The sequence below is a fragment of the Haliotis rubra genome, unplaced genomic scaffold (genome assembly GCF_003918875.1).
Source record: "Haliotis rubra isolate DU_JTF1 unplaced genomic scaffold, ASM391887v1 Scf391, whole genome shotgun sequence".
In the NCBI taxonomy this organism is placed as follows: domain Eukaryota; kingdom Metazoa; phylum Mollusca; class Gastropoda; order Lepetellida; family Haliotidae; genus Haliotis; species Haliotis rubra.
Genome location: NW_025767070.1, coordinates 580,534 through 599,370, shown reverse-complemented (window position 1 = coordinate 599,370; position 18,837 = coordinate 580,534). Strand labels below are relative to the sequence as shown.

Genomic DNA, 18,837 nt, shown 5'->3' with positions numbered 1-18,837 from the left:
TTGTCAAGTCACCATGGACAGCAATGCAGGCTTCAATGCGGCGGGGCATACTACTGATCAAAGAAGTTAGAAAGCCGTGGTCCATGCTGTCCCAATATCGGACCACCTCTTCTTTCATTTCAGCAATATTTGTCAGATTTTTCTTATTGACACTTTCCTTCATAAATCCCCAAACATTTTCTACATGTTTTGGGTCGTTGTCCTGCTGGAAAATCCAAACATTTTCATAGAACACGTGAGCAGATGGAAGTAAATGTCCCTCGAGAATATCTGTACCGCTCACTGTTCATATTCCCTTCAAATACACAGAGGGGCGTTGCCCCTAACACAGATATGCCACCCCACACGTTAAATTTCGGACTGTATTTGGGCGCTGATACAAAGGTTTTTCAGTTGTTTGGTCCAGAATTTCAGTGTATTAGGAAACAGCCACACAGAACTTTCATCTGCGAAAATCACATTGTCCCAGTTAAAATTTCTATGCTGTAAGCACCAGTTCAACCTTCGCTCCTTTTGTTCAGGTTTCATGATCGGTGATGGAATTCCTCGACTTTTCTGCCAACCCATTGCTTGCAGCTCAGTTCTAATTGTCTCCTTACAGACAGCAACAGTTCCTCTATCAATCATATCCAGCCTTACGTTTTCTAAACTCCTTCGTTTGTTTTTAGAAACAAGAATACCAAGCCGCCTCCTGTCACCGACAGTCAATTTTCTGGGCCTACCTGCGCCTCCCTGGTGCTCAATTACATATCCATTTGCAATATTTTTCAAAACACGATAAACAGTGGACAAAGGGATGCCTGTTCTACTTCAAATCACTTTAGCTGATCTGATGTCCTTGTTATAATACTCTAAAATCAACTTCCTCTTCTCTAAATCATCCATTCTGAGGATCACTGAAAATGTCGTCTGCTAGGAAGTAAACAAAGGGGGATAACTCTTCACAAACTAATGAAAAAGGATTAACGGAGTTGTCTCTCTTGCATGAAACCAAACACTTGATAGCTGGTCAAGGTTGTTTATACTAGACATTCAATTAAACATATTCCTAAAATTCTCAATAATTTCTGGTCATACTATATAATGTGCTACATTGTGTTATGACACTGTCCCCGCCACAAACGACATAGATGACATTTTACAACATAGAATCAGATCTGCCGAGTCATAACGTAATTACATGTACACGTATGGGTTTTCAGCCGACATTAATCTTTGGACTGCTATGTTGATAATCCACGTGAAGGGCAATAAGCAGCTTAGATCGTTTGGCAGAACATTAATAAATAAACCTCAAACCAGCCATCCGTTTCTGATGTCCTTGGAAAATGTAAACATATATCAAGGTATCGTCTCAAAATAAAGCAGTGCATTATTTCGTGATATGTGCAGAGTGAGTAAGTTTAGTTTTACATCGCTTTTAGCAACATTCCAACAATATCACAGCGGGAGACACCAGAAATGGGTTTCATTCATTGTACCCATGTAGGGAATCGAACCCGGGGCTTCGGCGTGATGAGCGGATGCTTTAACCACTAGGCTACCACACCGACCCTATGGCATGTGTAGAGATACAACAGAACAGTGTAAATATACAAGTGCAACTCCATCTTTCATATACATGTGTGAAACCCTGTCCGTCAAATCGGATATTAAACACATATATATATTTAATACTGAGGCACACGTATTGAAATATATTTCAGTTCCCATAGTATGAATTTATGAACATCTTGCTAAAAATAGAACATATAGGACAGACGAAGGAAATGTCTACCAAAATAAGCATAAAATAGTTCTTAAAATTTTGACACTACCCCCCGTGTGCCCTTTGCCCTTTAACCAGTGAGTATATGGGTCAAAAAAGAAGCTTTCTAAACAATGACGCAGGAAAAGCGGCTGTCAGTCAGCGTGTTTGAAACAGCTTGAGTGGACCTTGCCTGGATCATTCACTGGACAGGTTTCACCACTTCCTTCATGGACCTTGTGCTTTAAGAAGTGTTGCAGCCGTAAAATCGACACCCAACACAGGGACTCTTGACACTGACGACAGGAACTGCAGTGTCATATTGCCTCTGGTAACCGTCAACAATGGAGTTACTTGGTTTGATAAGTATACCGCTCACGTGGACTCTCGTTGCCGGATGTGTCCTGCTGATCTACCTGTGAGTACACACCTGTCTGTTTGACGTCGATTGTCATATCTGAGTTTGATCAGTATGGTGGGTGCAAGTCGACATCTCATTGACCACAGAGAGCGGGAAGGAATATTACCGTATTTCCAGCAATACGCGCATCGCGGCCATAATGGAGTCTCGACTTTAATGTTAGTGACGGCGGTGCATGACCTTCAGTGACTAATATAACTGAAGTATATTTTCATGATACATAAAGTGTATTTAAATCTAACGTAGACGGTGCTTATTGTGGTGATTGCTGCTTTGGATTTTTGTTTTGTTTTGTTTAACGCCGCACTCAGTAATATCGCAGCTATATAGCGGCAGTCTGTAACTAATCGATTCTTGACTTGAAAATCCCGTGATCAGCATAATGATCATCCATCTAAGCGCTTGGGAAACAAAGGAATGTGTCAGCCAGGTCAACCGCCGATCGCATTATATAGTCGCCTCTTGTGTAAAGCACGTACTTAAGGCCAATTCTAACCCGGAATTTTGGAAGCAACGTGTATTAGAAACAATATGGTATATCTGTTTCTGTCATCGTGTCGAATGCATTACTTAAGAAGTACAATGTCACTTGTTAATCTTGAGTGTCTGCGCAGTATGCTTTTAATTTTTTTTAAATCAGTTAATTCCATACAAAATAAGCAAGTCAATATATTCCACATATGAAATCAGCAGCAGAAAAAAAATAAAATACTGATAGAAATGTATTGTGTCATAGTTTTACTAGCATTAGTATCTGTCTCGCACATTTTCAGGTACGGAAAGAAACGGAACCGTTTCCTCAGCGACTATGGGATACCTGGCCCAACTCCAGACATATATTTAGGAAATCTTCGTCAGGTTGTCAAAATGGTAATGAACTCGTGACCGTGTAATTTACTTAAATTTATCACTAAGATGTAAAACATTTAGATAAACAATGTTATGTATTTTTGTTATTTGATATTTCGTACTGCTATATATTTTTAGGGCGTTGACCTCGACAATAAATGGGGACAGGAATTCGGCGACGTGTACAGGTGAGGCTATTTCATATTTACGACATCGCGGACATATACAAGTGCATTATATATAAGCCACACATCATACCCGAGTTCACTAGTCAACAATTGATCAAGACGCTGTTTATATTCTCATTTGTTTTTGACTGCATATCTAGAAGAGCTAGTTCCGTGACATTATTTTTATATTTAGATATTTAATTTTCCGAGAAGATGAATATAAGATATCAATGAATAAAAATAGTGGTATCATAACATGAATTAGTGGTTAGATTGTTGTATCAGTATATCATGTTTAGATATCGTAAACGAGTTATATTTCATTCTCAGAGTTTAAAATGGAGTGTTCAAGTTCCCACGAGTTAGATGTGTGTATCCTTATCACGGTGACATGGCTAGAGTGTTACTGGAACCATACACACTCACGGTGACATGGCTAGAGTTGCTGGAACCATACACACTCACTACCTAAAGGTTCCTACCAATATGTGTTGGTCGCACGAGACGAAATAATCGATCCTGTGGCCAGCCTCTGTATCATGGCTGACTCCGAGGGTCGTTGCTCGCAGAATACCAATCACTGGATTTTCTGGTCCACTCTCGTCTATTTACTGGCCGTCTAAAGCCTGAATATATAAATGATGTGGTGGTAAACAACTCACATACAACGACAGAATGAGATGCATTTTGCAATTTGGAAAGTCTCTTTCAGGAATATATGTATATGCTGAAAATATCATCTACGAAGTTGTCATGTGATTACTTTTTATCTACCGGTCCACCCATAACATTTCTGAATGTATAAATTTAAATATACATGTAATACAACAAGGGCACACACCTACCAACTCCAACTCCGACTATAAAGCAAGTCTAGAATTCCTCAGGTTCATCGCCCATCTCACTGATGCTTCTTTTCAATTTACATGGATTCATTTGTTACTATCAAAATTATATTCAAAGACTAAGCGTTAGTCTAGAAGTTTGCTTATGTCACCCATTCACTAATAAGAAGAAATCTGATAAAGACCCCCACCTGTCGTGTTTCAGCGTCTACTTAGGTGGGTTCCCCCTCATCAACGTGCACGACCCTGAAATCATCAAGGAGATACTTGTAAAAGACTTTAATAGGTTTTCGGATAGACTAGTAAGTATTCATCAACACGATGGTGACAGGCTGAGTTCAGTCACTGCCTCACGCATGCATGTTTCTTTACTCTGGAAGGAGAAGCCTAAAATGTTGATTCCTATTTTACACTCAGTTTTGTAACAACATCCAATATGTCCAGCAAACATTAGAATTTAATCTTTCAGATCTTTGACGTAATATAACCTTTAATCAAATATTAAGGCCTGTTTCCACCTTTGTTGCATCTTATAACGAGGTAACTAGGTCGTCTTTCTTGATTTGATTTACCCTATTTTTACATGACTGGTTTATAAAGGGTGAAGCGTAATGCATGTTTTGTCGCTGGCCTACAGCTCAGGGAAAACTGATTTGGTAATATTTGGCATGAAATCGGATAATCGTAATAGAAACTTTGAATAAGTAGTGTGGAGTTTTCAGTATGGTGGTCTGTGGAACAAAAACATACGTGTGTTGGACCTCATACGTTGTATATCGTTGTTTATATCCATTGTCAACTTTCAGATTTTTAGACTCAACGACTACCCCATTGCTACTGGCATCTTCTTCGAGACGGGAGCAACATGGAAGAGACTGAGGAATATCATCAGTCCGACATTCAGTGGAAACAAGCTCAGGATTGTTAGTATATATATCAGACGAGTGAGTGAGTGGAAGGGTGGGTGGGTGAGTGAGTGAGTGAGAAATATCATCAGTCCGACATTCAGTGGAAACAAGCTCAGGATTGTTAGTATATATATCAGACGAGTGAGTGAGTGGAAGGGTGGGTGAGTGAGTGAGTGAGGAATATCATCATTCCGACATTCAGTGGAAACAAGCTCAGGATTGTTAGTATATATATCAGACGAGTGAGTGAGTGAAGTGGAAGGGTGGGTGAGTGAGTGAGTGAGGAATATCATCATCATCCGACATTCAGTGGAAACAAGCTCAGGATTGTTAGTATATATATCAGACGAGTGAGTGAGTGGAAGGGTGGGTGAGTGAGTGAGTGAGGAATATCATCATTCCGACATTCAGTGGAAACAAGCTCAGGATTGTTAGTATATATATATAACCAGAGTGAGTGAGTGGGTGGGTGGGTGAGTGAGTGGGTGGAAGGGTGGGTGAGTGAGTGAGTGGGTGGGTTGAGTGAGTGAGATTAACTACACGATTATCACATACATGTACAGTCGAACCAAGTGTCTTGAACTCGGTTGAGACGAATTCTCGGTTGTGTCCATCTCTCGGTCCCTGCCGGTTTCCTTATATTTATCATTATATACCATGTATGTTCAAACCATATTGTTTTGGTGTTTTAGATGTGTGCCAAGATCGACGAGTGCGCTGTGACTCTAACAAAGAATCTGGCACATGCTGCTGAGAATGAGGAAACCATCACAGTGAAAGAGTAGGAATATTTCTTCAATAGTAGACAAACATGTTTTAGGTTGTAGGGTGGCGTGCTATCTCACACCATCCTGCTTAATATAGCGTAAAACATCAGTTCTGATAGCTTGAGTATCGCTGAAGGGGTATTTCGGGAAGGTGTGAGTAAAGGTATTGGGGAAGGTGTGAGTAAAGGTATTGGGGAAGGTGTGAGTAAAGGTATTGGGGAAGGTGTGAGTAAAGGTATTGGGGAAGGTGTGAGTAAAGGTATTGGGGAAGGTGTGAGTAAAGGTATTGGGGAAGGTGGGAGTTAAGGTATTGGGAAGGTGTGAGTAAAGGTATTGGGGAAGGTGTGAGTAAAGGTATTGGTGAAGGTGTAAAGGTATTCGGGAAGGTGTGAAGGTAATGGGGAAGGTGTATTGGGGAAGGGTGAGTAAAAGGTATTGGGGAAGGTGTGAGTAAAGGTATTGGGAAGGGTATATTGGGGAAGGTGGGAGTAAAGGTATTGGGGAAGGTGTGAGTGAAGGTATTGGGGAAGGTGTGAGTAAAGGTATTGGTGAAGGTGTAAGTAAAGGTATTGGGTAAATATGAGTAAAGATATTGGGGAAGGTTTTGATCAAGGTATTCGGGAAGGTGTGAGAAAAGGTATTGGGCAAGGTGTAAGTAAAGGTATTGGGGAAGGTGTGAGTTAAGGTATTGGGGAAGGTGTGAGTGAAGGTATTGGGGAAGGTGTGAGTAAAGGTATTGGGGAAGGTGTAAGTAAAGGTATTGGGGAAGGTGTGAGTTAAGGTATTGGGGAAGGTGTGAGTGAAGGTATTGGGGAAGGTGTGAGTAAAGGTATTGGTGAAGGTGTAAGTAAAGGTATTGGGTAAATATGAGTAAAGATATTGGGGAAGGTTTTGATAAAGGTATTGGGGAAGGTAACAGTACATCAGGACACTAAGCGCCAGGAAATTACTGTACTACTCAATGTAGTTTATAAGCCATGTTTGTTCCAAGAACCCTTTAAAGATCTAGCTTTTACACCTGCCAAAGTCCACTAAATGTCATCGCATTGAAAATATACTGTGTATGCCTGACTATTCAGACCAGATGTGAATCATCAATATATATTTCATTATATACAGTTATTTTGGTGCTTTCACTATGGATGTGATAGCCAGCACAGCATTCGGCATTGACACAGACTCCCAAAACAACTTCGACAACATCTTCATCACTCAGGCAAAGAAAGTCTTTGACAACAACGTGCTCCAGAACCCAGTTATGTCTATGATAAGTATGTATAATCGATAACACATTCCCTGGGGCCTTCCCATCTTCTGGCATCACCGTATCTTCCCATGTCCATTCAGTCGCGTTACCATGTTTTACTTAGTGCATTACCATGCCTTCCCATGTCCATCCTAGTGTGTGACCATGCCCTCCTGTGTCCATCCTAGTGTGTCCTTTCCCTTCCCATGTCCATTCAAGTGTGTCGTCATGCCTTGTTGTGTCCATCCTACTGTATTACCATGCCTTGCCATGTCCATCCTAGTGTGTGACCATGCCCTCCCGTGTCCATCATAGTGTGTCCTCTGCCTTCCCATGTCCATTCTAGTGTGTCGTCATGACTTGTTGTGTCCATCCTAGTGTGTCACCATGCCTTCCCATGTCCATCTTAGTGTGTCCCCCTGCCTTCCTATGTCATTTCTAGTGTGTCAACATGCCTTCCCATGTCCATCATAGTGTCACCATGCCCTCCCATGTCCATCATAGTGTGTCACCATGCCCTCCCATGTCCATCATAGTGTGTCACCATGCCTTCCCATGTCCATCATAGTGTCACCATGCCCTCCCATGTCCATCCCTAGTGTGTCACTATGCCTTCCCATGTCCATCATAGTGTCACCATGCCTTCCCATGTCCATCATAGTGTCACCATGCCTTCCCATGTCTGTCTTGTGTGTCACCATGCCTTCCCATGTCCATCCTAGTGTGTCACCTGCCCTCCCATGTCCATCCTAGTGTGTCACCTGCCCTCCCATGTCCATCCTAGTGTGTCACCATGCCTTCCCATGTCCATCATAGTGTGTCACCATGCCCTCCCATGTCCATCATAGTGTGTCACCATGCCTTCCCATGTCCATCCTAGTGTGTCACCATGCCTTCCCATGTCCATCCTAGTGTCACCATGCATGCCCTCCCTTGTCCACCCTTCCCGTGTCACTATGCCTTCCCATGTCCATCATAGTGTCACCATGCCTTCCCATGTCCATCATAGTGTCACCATGCCTTCCCATGTCTGTCTTGTGTGTCACCATGCCTTCCCATGTCCATCATAGTGTGTCACCTGCCCTCCCATGTCCATCCTAGTGTGTCACCTGCCTTCCCATGTCCATCCTAGTGTGTCACCATGCCTTCCCATGTCCATCCTAGTGTGTCACCATGCCCTCCCATGTCCATCATAGTGTGTCACCATGCCTTCCCATGTCCATCCTAGTGTGTCACCATGCCTTCCCATGTCCATCATAGTGTGTCACCTGCCTCCCATGTCCATCCTAGTGTGTCACCATGCCTTCCCATGTCCATCATAGTGTGTCACCTCACCCTCCCATGTCCATCTAGTGTGTCACCATGCCCTCCCATGTCCATCCAGTGTGTCACCATGCCTTCCATCCATGTCCATCATCCTAGTGTGTCACCATGCATCCATGTCCCATGTCCATGTGTCACCATGTCCATGTCCATGTCATCAGTGTGTCACCCATGTCCATCTTCATAAGTGTACCTTCCCATGTCCATCCCAGTGTGTCACCATCCCAGTGTGCTGCCTTCCCATGTCCATCCCAGTGTGTCACCATGCCTGTCCATCCCATGTCCATCATCCCATGTCCAGTGTGTCACCATGCCTTTCCATGTCCATCCAGTGTGTCACCTGCCTTCCCATGTCCATCATAGTGTCACCATGTCTTCCCATGTCCATCTTAGTGTGTCACCATGCCTTCCCATGTCCATCCTAGTGTGTCACCTGCCTTCCCATGTCCATCATAGTGTGTCACCTGCCTTCCCATGTCCATCTTAGTGTGTCACCATGCCTTCCCATGTCCATCCTAGTGTGTCACCATGCCTTCCATGTCCATCTTGTCCAGTGTGTCACCATGCCTTTCCATGTCCATCCTAGTGTGTCACCTGCCTTCCCATGTCCATCTTAGTGTGTCACCATGCCTTCCCATGTCCATCCCAGTGTGTCACCATGACCTTCCTGTGTCCATCCAGTGTGTCAGCTGCCTTCCCATGCATCCCAGTGTGTCACCTGCCTTCCCTAGTGTGTCATCCCAGTGTGTCACCTGCCTTCCCATGTCCATCCCATGTCCATGTGTGTGCCTTCCCATGTCCATCTTAGTGTGTCACCTGCCTTCCCATGTCCATCCCAGTGTGTCACCATGACCTGCTGTGTCCATCCTAGTGTGTCACCTGCCTTCCCATGTCCATCCTAGTGTGTCACCTGCCTTCCCATGTCCATCTTAGTGTGTCACCATGCCTTCCCATGTCCATCCCAGTGTGTCACCATGACCTGCTGTGTCCATCCTAGTGTGTCACCTGCCTTCCCATGTCCATCCTAATGTGCCACCATGACCTGCTGTGTCCATCCAAGTGTGTTACCTGCCCTCCCATGCCCATCCAAGTGTGTCACCTACCTTCCCATGTCCATCCCAGTGTGTCACCTACCTTCCCATGTCCATCCAAGTGTGTCACCTACCTTCCCATGTCCATCCCAGTGTGTCACCTACCTTCCCATGTCCATCCCAGTGTGTCACCATGCATTCCCATGTCCATCCCAGTGTGTCACCATGCCTTCCCATGTCCATCCCAGTGTGTCACCTGCCTTCCCATGTCCATCCCAGTGTGTCACCTGCCTTCCCATGTCCATCCCAGTGTGTCACCATGCCTTCCCATGTCCATCCCAGTGTGTCACCATGCCTCCCTTGTCCATCCTAGTGTGGCTCCATGTTTTAGAGGACACCACATATAATCATGTAATTAATCTGAAATCCATACATCATGTTGATGACCACAATTTTCGCTGAGTAGCTCCTGTTCCCAAAATTATCCGCCATTCGATATTTCATATGTTTAAAATCATTTTGTCTGTTGTGTTATTTCTCTGAACGTGTCATAAAACTAAACTCACCATCTGTTCAGATGGAACTGTTGTTGTAGCATCCAGCAATCCACATTCTGCAGGATATGTATATTCTGGTGTTGCTGTTTGTTTGTTACCTGTTTGTATCCTGACGCTCGTCTCTTTCAGTGGTGTTCCCAAGTCTAATGGGGATCGCCAAGGCTCTGGGTTTCACCTCGTTTCCAAAGTCAACCATGAACTTCTTTGTGTCATCTCTTAAAGAAATGATCACAATGAGAAAAAGCGAACCCAAGGAAGAACAAATGGTAACACAGTTTCCTCATTTGTGAATGTGTGTCAGTGTCGTAATTCTCAGTGGGTGACAAGACGTATGCATGTCTACAGCGATAGTGCACACTCCTGACCTGGATTATCCTATCTATTATTTCTCGTGTGTAGAGACAGTTTGATGATTTTGTGATTAATATGGTCAAAGTTACCTGTGAGTCAGTGTGATTGGGTTAACACCTCAGTTTTTCAGTTGTTATCAGAAAATATATCATTAAAACCATGGACTTGTGACCGCCATGAAGCTTTTGCCATGTGTAGTATATTCGCTGACTCACCATTGGTGAACTAATACAGAGACTGTCAAAGCCGGGTGAGAATGTGTGCCGAGCAACCAACGCCTGTCTTTACAGTCAACAGTGACCTGGCTGCCTGTCCAAAGTCAATGGATGTCAGATCGCCAGATGTGGTTTGGATGTCGACATTTGCGTCTAAAGTTCAATTTATGACTTTTTGATTTCGTAACTGTTCATTTTTCCAGAGAAGAGTCGACTTCCTCCAGCTGATGCTGGATGCCGAGGATAACTCCAACCTCCAAGATGACGAGGAAGAAACGAGCCAATCGCAACCTTCAGGTTCCCAAAAGCCCAATAAAAGTATGTACTTGTCGACTGTAGAATCGATTCCACAATAATCACTTGACTCATACATCGCCCAGGACTTTTACTAATGCCATGGTGTGAAACAAACATCTTTGCTGTCCAATAAGATTGGTAGGTGTTTAACGCCACACTCAGCAATATTCCTGCAATATTGGCCGATACGGAGGACACAGTAGTGTATAGTTGGCACTGTTGGTAATTTAATTATACAAGCCGGATCCGGAAACCGGATTTCCGCTTAAATGAAGCACTTGATGTGGTATGTATTTCGTGTCACGTAGAACTGTCCGGAAAGCGAGATTTCCTTACAAGCGGGTTTCCAACCTCCTTGGCTATTAGGTACTTCTCCGGACCCAACTTAACACCAGTGATCGCTGATGCATTACCTTCGATTATCAATTCTATTATTATCTCAATTCTATTATGATAAATACCTGGACCCATTCACCACCCTTGTTTTGGAGTTGACTGAGGTTCTGGAGTAACGTGATGGAGTTCTAGGTAAGCATTATGTCATTGGACTCCAGCCGTTTTATCATCCAAGATTGAGGTTATCATCTTCACCAATCCTCAACAAAAAGTGCCAGGATTGTGAGTTGCATTCTACTTAAAAAGGAGTTGGCATTATCGCAGTTACATTTCCTGGAGTATATATGTATAGTAAGTGTAGAGGCATGATGATATTGATGATATTAAAGTCAGAATTGTCATCCCCTTATCGCCAGAAATGACGACGGACGAGGTGTTGGGGCAGGCCTTCTTGTTCTTCATCGCCGGATATGAAACTACCGCGAGCACATTGAACTTCGCTGCATATTCACTGGCAACTAACCCGGATGTTCAAGAACGGTTGACCCAGGAGGTGGACACTGTATTGGGAGAGGTATGTATGTCCACTGTGGGAACCTCGTATTTTTAAATGCCGACCTTGACATGTGTTACTTATAGGCAACGATATTACAATTCAGAGTTATAAGTTGTCGAGACCTTCATTACCTGTCTCCAATACTCTCCATCTTAGAATAATGGATGTATAATTGCTATCAATGAAAAAAACGTTCTGGCACTAAATTTTTTTGTTATCACCTGGAATGAGATCAGTCTGTGACATTAGTTGTGTTCGCATTGACAGGAAGCTGCGGACTATGATAACATTGGCAAGTTGACGTACATGGACCACGTGATTACAGAGACCCTCAGGCTGTACCCGGTTGTACCCGGGTGAGTGTAATCTTGAAGAGGTGACGGAAACCAAATTCCACAGAAATGACCTTGAATCATATCTTTATTTTAAGACGTATGATGTTGTTTATTGAAAATGTGGTCATTGATGCGCAAATGTACAGAAAATGATGAGTGAATCTGAACATTCACAATACATCCATTAACATTGAGAAGGTGGGGGCGCATTGTCTATAGACAAGTATAGACAGCTACATTTGACTGGTACATTATGTGATGACTTAAACGTACCAAAGATTTGTATTGTATTTTAGTGGAATGAATTATGTCTTAGCTGTTGGTAAACAGTACAAACAAGATCAAAATGATATTCATCTTAAACAATAGTTTGTTTAGAAATTAAATAGAATCAGTGATGTTTTGGTTCCTTTATGAATCGTCCTGTCTCCATTCGAAGCTGGGGGGAACAGTATTTCAACTGAACAAGTGCCGTCCTAAACTTACAAAGGGATGCCTTTAGCAGACAGAGTTCCAGGCCAAACTATCTCTTGAAAGATGCATATGTAGAAATATATCAAGATTTTAAACTTGATGCCAATGTATGCCAGATTTTCTCATATGGGGATGTTAATCTTAGAACAAATTCAGACATGAATTTGAGTGAATAATTTTACGCTGCTTTCAGCAATAGTCTATCGATATCAAGACGGTGACACGCCCGAAACAGGCACACACATCATACCCATTTCGGAATCGAATCGGGCCTTTAGCCTGACGATCCAACAGCTAATATTGACCCTTCCCCAATGATTGTCTCTTTCACGGATGACGTTCCGCATGTCCTTGTACGTGACTTTCTGTGAAAAGACAAAATGCAAAAGCGCTTGTATTAATTACAAACTGTCCATGTTTTCATGTTCATCCACAAATATGTGGATCTATTTGTATATAACACTAGCGTGGAGACAATCATATTTATGGGGACCCTGCCCTGATCCCCTCTGACGTGCTCAGTAATGAATGACCAGCCCCTTAGAATGTGTTAAACATGATGTACTCTTGATTTTCTCTATCGTCCAGTTTTTATTATCCAAGTGTTCCACTCTCTCCAAGAGCCAAGTCAATTAACTCCCTTTTCGTGGGATGAAGATGATGATGATGAGTGAGTGAGTGAGTCTTTTTTCGCCTTTTAGCAATATCACGGCTGGGGACACCAGCAATGGGCTTCACACATTGTACCCATGTGGGGAATCGAACCCGGGTCTTCGGCGTGACGAGCGAACGCTTTAACCACTAGGCTACTCCACCTGATGATGATGATGATGATGATGATGATGATGATGATGACGATGGTGTTTGCTAATTTAACGTCTTTTGTAGGTTAAGCCGGGCAGTCTCCAAGACAACTGTCATCAAAGGATGGACGTTCCCTAAGGGCAGCTTCATCAGCGTCCCTCTTGTGTCCCTTCACAGAAATGCAGATATGTTCCCAGAGCCAAATAAATTCAAACCAGAGAGGTATGCCCAAAACCTCCTTGCTAAAAGGGTCCAAATTGTAAGCCAAGGTTTTCTTTAGCCAAATTCTTCACGGGTCACTAAGGTTTACAACCTCCCGGAAAACAACTACTGTAGATATCTTCTATGTTATGTAGACGGAATAGAAGAAATGCCGAGAAAGTGTTTTTTGCGATAACTTCGTTTAGGTCGCTATTTTGACACTAAAATCAGTGTTCACCAGATGGACCTACCATGGTACACTGGAGGGTTTGATGGATAATTTCCACATTGTCATGCAATTCGGAAAACTTGAAAAATATTCAAAAATATTTAAGGGATCGAATGATGCTAGGATATAGACCACAGTGAAAGCACCATGACAAGTAGCCTGTGTGACACGTTCAAAATCTGGTGCACGTGATATGGAGACATTGTCATAGTGTAGTTAAGGGTAACACCAAGTGTACGTACCATGTAGACATTGTCAAAGTGTAGTTAAGGGTAACACCAGGTGTACGTACCATGTAGACATTGTCAAAGTGTAGTTAAGGGAACATTGTCAGACATTGTGTAGTTAAGGGTAACACCAGGTGTACGTACCATGTAGACATTGTCAAAGTGTAGTTAAGGGTAACACCAGGTGTACGTACCATGTAGACATTGTCAAAGTGTACGTACCAGTGTAGTTAAAGGGTAACACGTAGACACCAGGTGTAGTAGACATTGTCAAAGTGTAGTTAAGGGTAACACCAGGTGTACGTACCATGTAGACATTGTCAAAGTGTAGTTTAACAAGGGTAACACCAGGTGTACGTACCATGTAGACATTGTCAAAGTGTAGTTAAGGGTAACACCAGGTGTACGTACCATGTAGACATTGTCAAAGTGTAGTTAAGGGTAACACCAGGTGTACGTACCATGTAGACATTGTCAAAGTGTAGTTAAGGGTAACACCAGGTATGCGTACCATGTAGACATTGTCAAAGTGTAGTTAAGGGGGTAACACCAGGTGTACGTACCATGTAGACATTGTCAAAGTGTAGTTAAGGGTAACACCAGGTGTACGTACCATGTAGACATTGTCAAAGTGTAGTTAAGGGTAACACCAGGTGTACGTACCATGTAGACATTGTCAAAGTGTAGTTAAGGGTAACACCAGGTGTACGTACCATGTAGACATTGTCAAAGTGTAGTTAAGGGTAACACCAGGTGTACGTACCCATGTAGACATTGTCAAAGTGTAGTTAAGGGTAACACCAGGGTAACACCATGTAGACATTGTCAAAGTGTAGTTAAGGGTAACACCACGTACCATGTAGACACAGGGTTGTCAAAGTGTAGTTAAGGGTAACACCAGGTGTACGTACCATGTAGACATTGTCAAAGTGTAGTTAAGGGGGTAACACCAGGTGTACGTACCATGTAGACATTGTCAAAGTGTAGTTAAGGGTAACACCAGGTGTAACGCACCATGTAGACATTGTCAAAGTGTAGTTAAGGGTAACACCAGGTGTACGTACCATGTAGACATTGTCAAAGTGTAGTTAAAGGTAAGCGTTACCAGTGTGTAGCACATTCAAAGTGTAGTTAAGGGTTACACCAGGTGTACGTACCATGTAGACATTGTCAAAGTGTAGTTAAGGGTAACACCAGGTGTACGTACCATGTAGACATTGTCAAAGTGTAGTTAAGGGTAACACCAGGTGTACGTACCATGTAGACATTGTCACATTTCAAAGTGTAGTTACCGTGTAGACATTGTCAAAGTGTAAGTATGGTAGACATTGTCAAAGTGTAGTTAAGGGTAACACCGTGTACGTACCATGTAGACATTGTCAAAGTGTAGTTAAGGGTAACACCAGGTGTACGTATGCGTAGACATTGTCAAAGTGTAGACATTGTTAAAGTGTAGTTAAGGGTAACACCAGGTGTACGTACCGTGTAGACATTGTCAAAGTGTAGTTAAGGGTAACACCAGGTGTACGTACCGTGTAGACATTGTCAAAGTGTAGTTAAGGGTAACACCAGGTGTACGTACCGTGTAGACATTGTCAAAGTGTAGTTAAGGGTAACACCAGGTGTACGTACCATGTAGACATTGTCAAAGTGTAGTTAAGGGTAACACCAGGTGTACGTACCGTGTAGACATTGTCAAAGTGTAGTTAAGGGTAACACCAGGTGTACGTACCATGTAGACATTGTCAAAGTGTAGTTAAGGGTAACACCAGGTGTACGTACCATGTAGACATTGTCAAAGTGTAGTTAAGGGTAACACCAGGTGTACGTACCATGTAGACATTGTCAAAGTGTACAGGGTAACACCAGGTGTACGTAAAGACATTGTCAAAGTGTAGTTAAGGGTAACACCAGGTGTACGTACCGTGTAGACATTGTCAAAGTGTAGTTAAGGGTAACACCAGGTGTACGTACCATGTAGACATTGTCAAAGTGTAGTTAAGGGTAACACCAGGTGTATGTACCATGTAGACATTGTCAAAGTGTAGTTAAGGGTAACACCAGGTGTACGTACCATGTAGACATTGTCAAAGTTTAGTTAAGGGTAACACCAGGTGTACGTACCATGTAGACATTGTTAAAGTGTAGTTAAGGGTAACACCAGGTGTACGTACCGTGTAGACATTGTCAAAGCGTAGTTAAGGGTAACACCAGGTGTACGTACCATGTAGACATTGTGTAGTTCGATATTTCATGAAGTGAAGGTACCTCCCCAGCAATAACATTGTCGGATGGTTGGATTCAATGATGTCGGCGTTCAGGTCAGCATGGGTCGTTGCAAGTTATATCTAACTCGTCGATTCTTGGTTGACAGCATTCAGTCAGACCAGACAGCAATCGTAACCTTTCATTGGTTATCTTGACAACTGCCTACTTGCCTTGAACGTCATTCACTGAAACCATTCAGAAACATGAACTCTTTAATTTTGTAAAGACTTTCAACAGTAATAAAGCTAAACAGGCGTTCTGACGCTTTGTATATTCCAAGCTGAATGTGAATTCCCAAAAGCTTTTGTGAAAACGTTCAATGGCAGGTCCAACAACACAACAACATTGAAGGCAAAGGTTTGAAGTTTAAAAGTTTTCTGTTCAAGATGGGAAAACGCAGATTTTCATCAAATGGGTTATATCCCCTTCGGTCAAGGTCCCCGTATGTGTATCGGAATGAGGCTTGCCCAAGTTGAGATGAAGATTGGTCTGGCTCGCATCCTACAGAAGGTTCAGTTCGCCAGACTTCCAGACACGCCGGTTTGTAGACTCATGTGGTTATAAATATATGCTGTATTGTATGGACGTTCTACCCCAGAAATGTTTAAATGGCAATATGTTATATGTACTGTCAAGAAGGCAGAGAAATATGGCTACATATAATAGAATAGTTACGTATCTTTAGTCACAGTATTTGTACTGTATTTGTATGCTATGTGGTTGTGTTGATGACAACATCATGGGGATGATTGTAAGAGAATATTGAAGCAGCCACCATATCTCATGGGCTGGCAATTCGGTACACATAGACTATCCCCTGTATCAATTCTATATCTTCTCTCCATCTCAAATTACCTGCCCTTGAGTTTTCATTAAATATCTTACCTACGAATCAAACGCCGAGACAAGGAAACAAGGAAATATGTGAGGGGTGAAACCTCGTATAACCTACAAATCAAAGCTTTCTGGACACCCCTTCCGTCAAATTGATGAAAAAACGTCTCAGGCAGATTTTTAGTGTTCAATTCCTCGCAGTATATCACAATCATGTTTGGTACCACCAACCCATCACTGAGGCTGGTTTGCACCTCGCATTTTCATTGGTTGGTTAGACTGAGATACTTAGCAAATCAAATTGGGTTATGAAAATTGGCAATTTGAGTTCACGAGACCCATGGGTCCAGGGGTAAGTGTGGGCTTAAAGCAGCGAGAGCCTTCGAGTGGATGGGACTTAGGATGATCCGTTCACTAGGCTGTGTGACTTCCCGAACCATTGTAGATCATGACGTATACCAACAGTCCGACTGGTTCAGACCGAATGGAGTACAGTTGGTCGATAAATTGTAGATGAAATTTCCCCGAAACGGAAACAACCGCAATCAGCCAGATTGTCCATTTTGTTTTTTCCAGGATGAATTGAGGAACTTCGTCGCTTTAGGGACCCTCAGCATGAAGACTCCCATAAAACTGAAAGTCGTGCTCCGATGAGGGAATAGTCTGTTTGGACGGCTTTAACGTCGAAGATTTTTTCCCTTTCACTTTCTTGTGGTTGTTATCTGTAGTACCTCAGCCAGTCATTTGCCATTGTATATACACATTCAGTTGAAGGAATAGAGTTACTTGTCCAAATACAAATATAACGACTCAGGATTTTGTAATCCATTATGTATATCAAAGCTAACTATAAAACAGAACTTGGCTTCACATAAAGTTGTAAATGCTACGTTGTAAAAAACCCCGCATAATATTTGGTCGTTTGTCTGATCAGTGCTTCCTAATAAAACATTCACTGACAAAACGCGTACCTGTTGTGAGAACTAACTGAAGAAACAAAGGCATCACCAGGTGTGACCACCATTTGCCTTGGGCTTGATACAGGCAGCCACTATTCACTGCAGAAACTTGATGACGGATGTTCCAAGATTCAGCCTGAGTTGGCGTCACAGGTTGTTTTTTGTTCTGTCAAAGGTGTTCGTCCGTCTGACTCCAGACGTGTGAGACTTAATGAATCGAAATGAAGACATCTCAAATGGATTGATCATATGGGGAAAGGCAAACTTCCGGGGCAAGGGAGGTAACTGGCTATATAGCTTCAGTTCCACCCGGAATTCAGACCCCATGTCTATAAAATCCTTCACCTCAAGCTGGCAAGGATTGTGGGACTGCTGGCAGACCCGTGTACTCTGTATATACCAGTTTAAAGTATATCTACAAGCAAAACTAACAGTAGATGTTTACGTCTAAGGTTGAACACTGACAGCTACATAGCAGGCTATAGTGACGTAAGATGGACACATCCATCAAAGCCATCGCGCGCTGACTGTCTATTGCGGTATGGCGGTCGCAGTTGCATCGCCGTACAAGATATAGTTACTGTAATCGTTCCTCTTCTTATTATTAAGGTAAAAAACATTGATGCCTTGTAATTTGATACTGTTGCCTTATATATGTATGGAATAATCTAGACAGTTTATGATTTTATTGGTTGCTCACTTTCTAATATAAACCCACTTAGACACGTGCACTGTTATGCGTAATTATCCCTTGTTTGTATACATGTTATAAGTATTCATTATTTCTTACATGAATGATCATGCACAATAAGTTGTGTGTTTAATATAAGTCTTTTCCTTAATTTGTATATATATGGTTGTGTATATACAGTGAGACCTCGGATACC

The 18,837-nt window shown here is 42.6% G+C and overlaps 1 protein-coding gene and 2 long non-coding RNA genes across 3 annotated transcripts; all 3 read left to right on the top strand.

Annotated features, from left to right (window-relative positions):
• The first annotated feature begins 1,860 nt into the window (after positions 1-1,860).
• On the top strand, positions 1,861-17,955 carry LOC124286783 (cytochrome P450 3A29-like). Its single transcript, XM_046723215.1, has 14 exons — positions 1,861-2,165; positions 2,942-3,038; positions 3,156-3,205; positions 4,238-4,334; positions 4,839-4,955; positions 5,633-5,721; positions 6,827-6,978; positions 9,994-10,130; positions 10,634-10,748; positions 11,480-11,637; positions 11,887-11,975; positions 13,317-13,454; positions 16,544-16,697; positions 17,568-17,955. The coding sequence occupies exons 1-14, from the start codon at positions 2,092-2,094 to the stop codon at positions 17,643-17,645; spliced, it is 1,545 nt and encodes a 514-aa protein (XP_046579171.1). The 5' UTR covers positions 1,861-2,091; the 3' UTR covers positions 17,646-17,955.
• On the top strand, positions 5,730-6,454 carry LOC124286787. Its single transcript, XR_006901117.1, has 3 exons — positions 5,730-6,002; positions 6,309-6,386; positions 6,436-6,454. It is a non-coding gene; the product is annotated as an uncharacterized LOC124286787 (long non-coding RNA).
• LOC124286788 lies at positions 14,842-16,537 on the top strand. The gene is made up of 3 exons (XR_006901118.1): positions 14,842-14,892; positions 15,037-15,136; positions 15,854-16,537. It is a non-coding gene; the product is annotated as an uncharacterized LOC124286788 (long non-coding RNA).
• Positions 17,956-18,837: the final 882 nt, after the last annotated feature.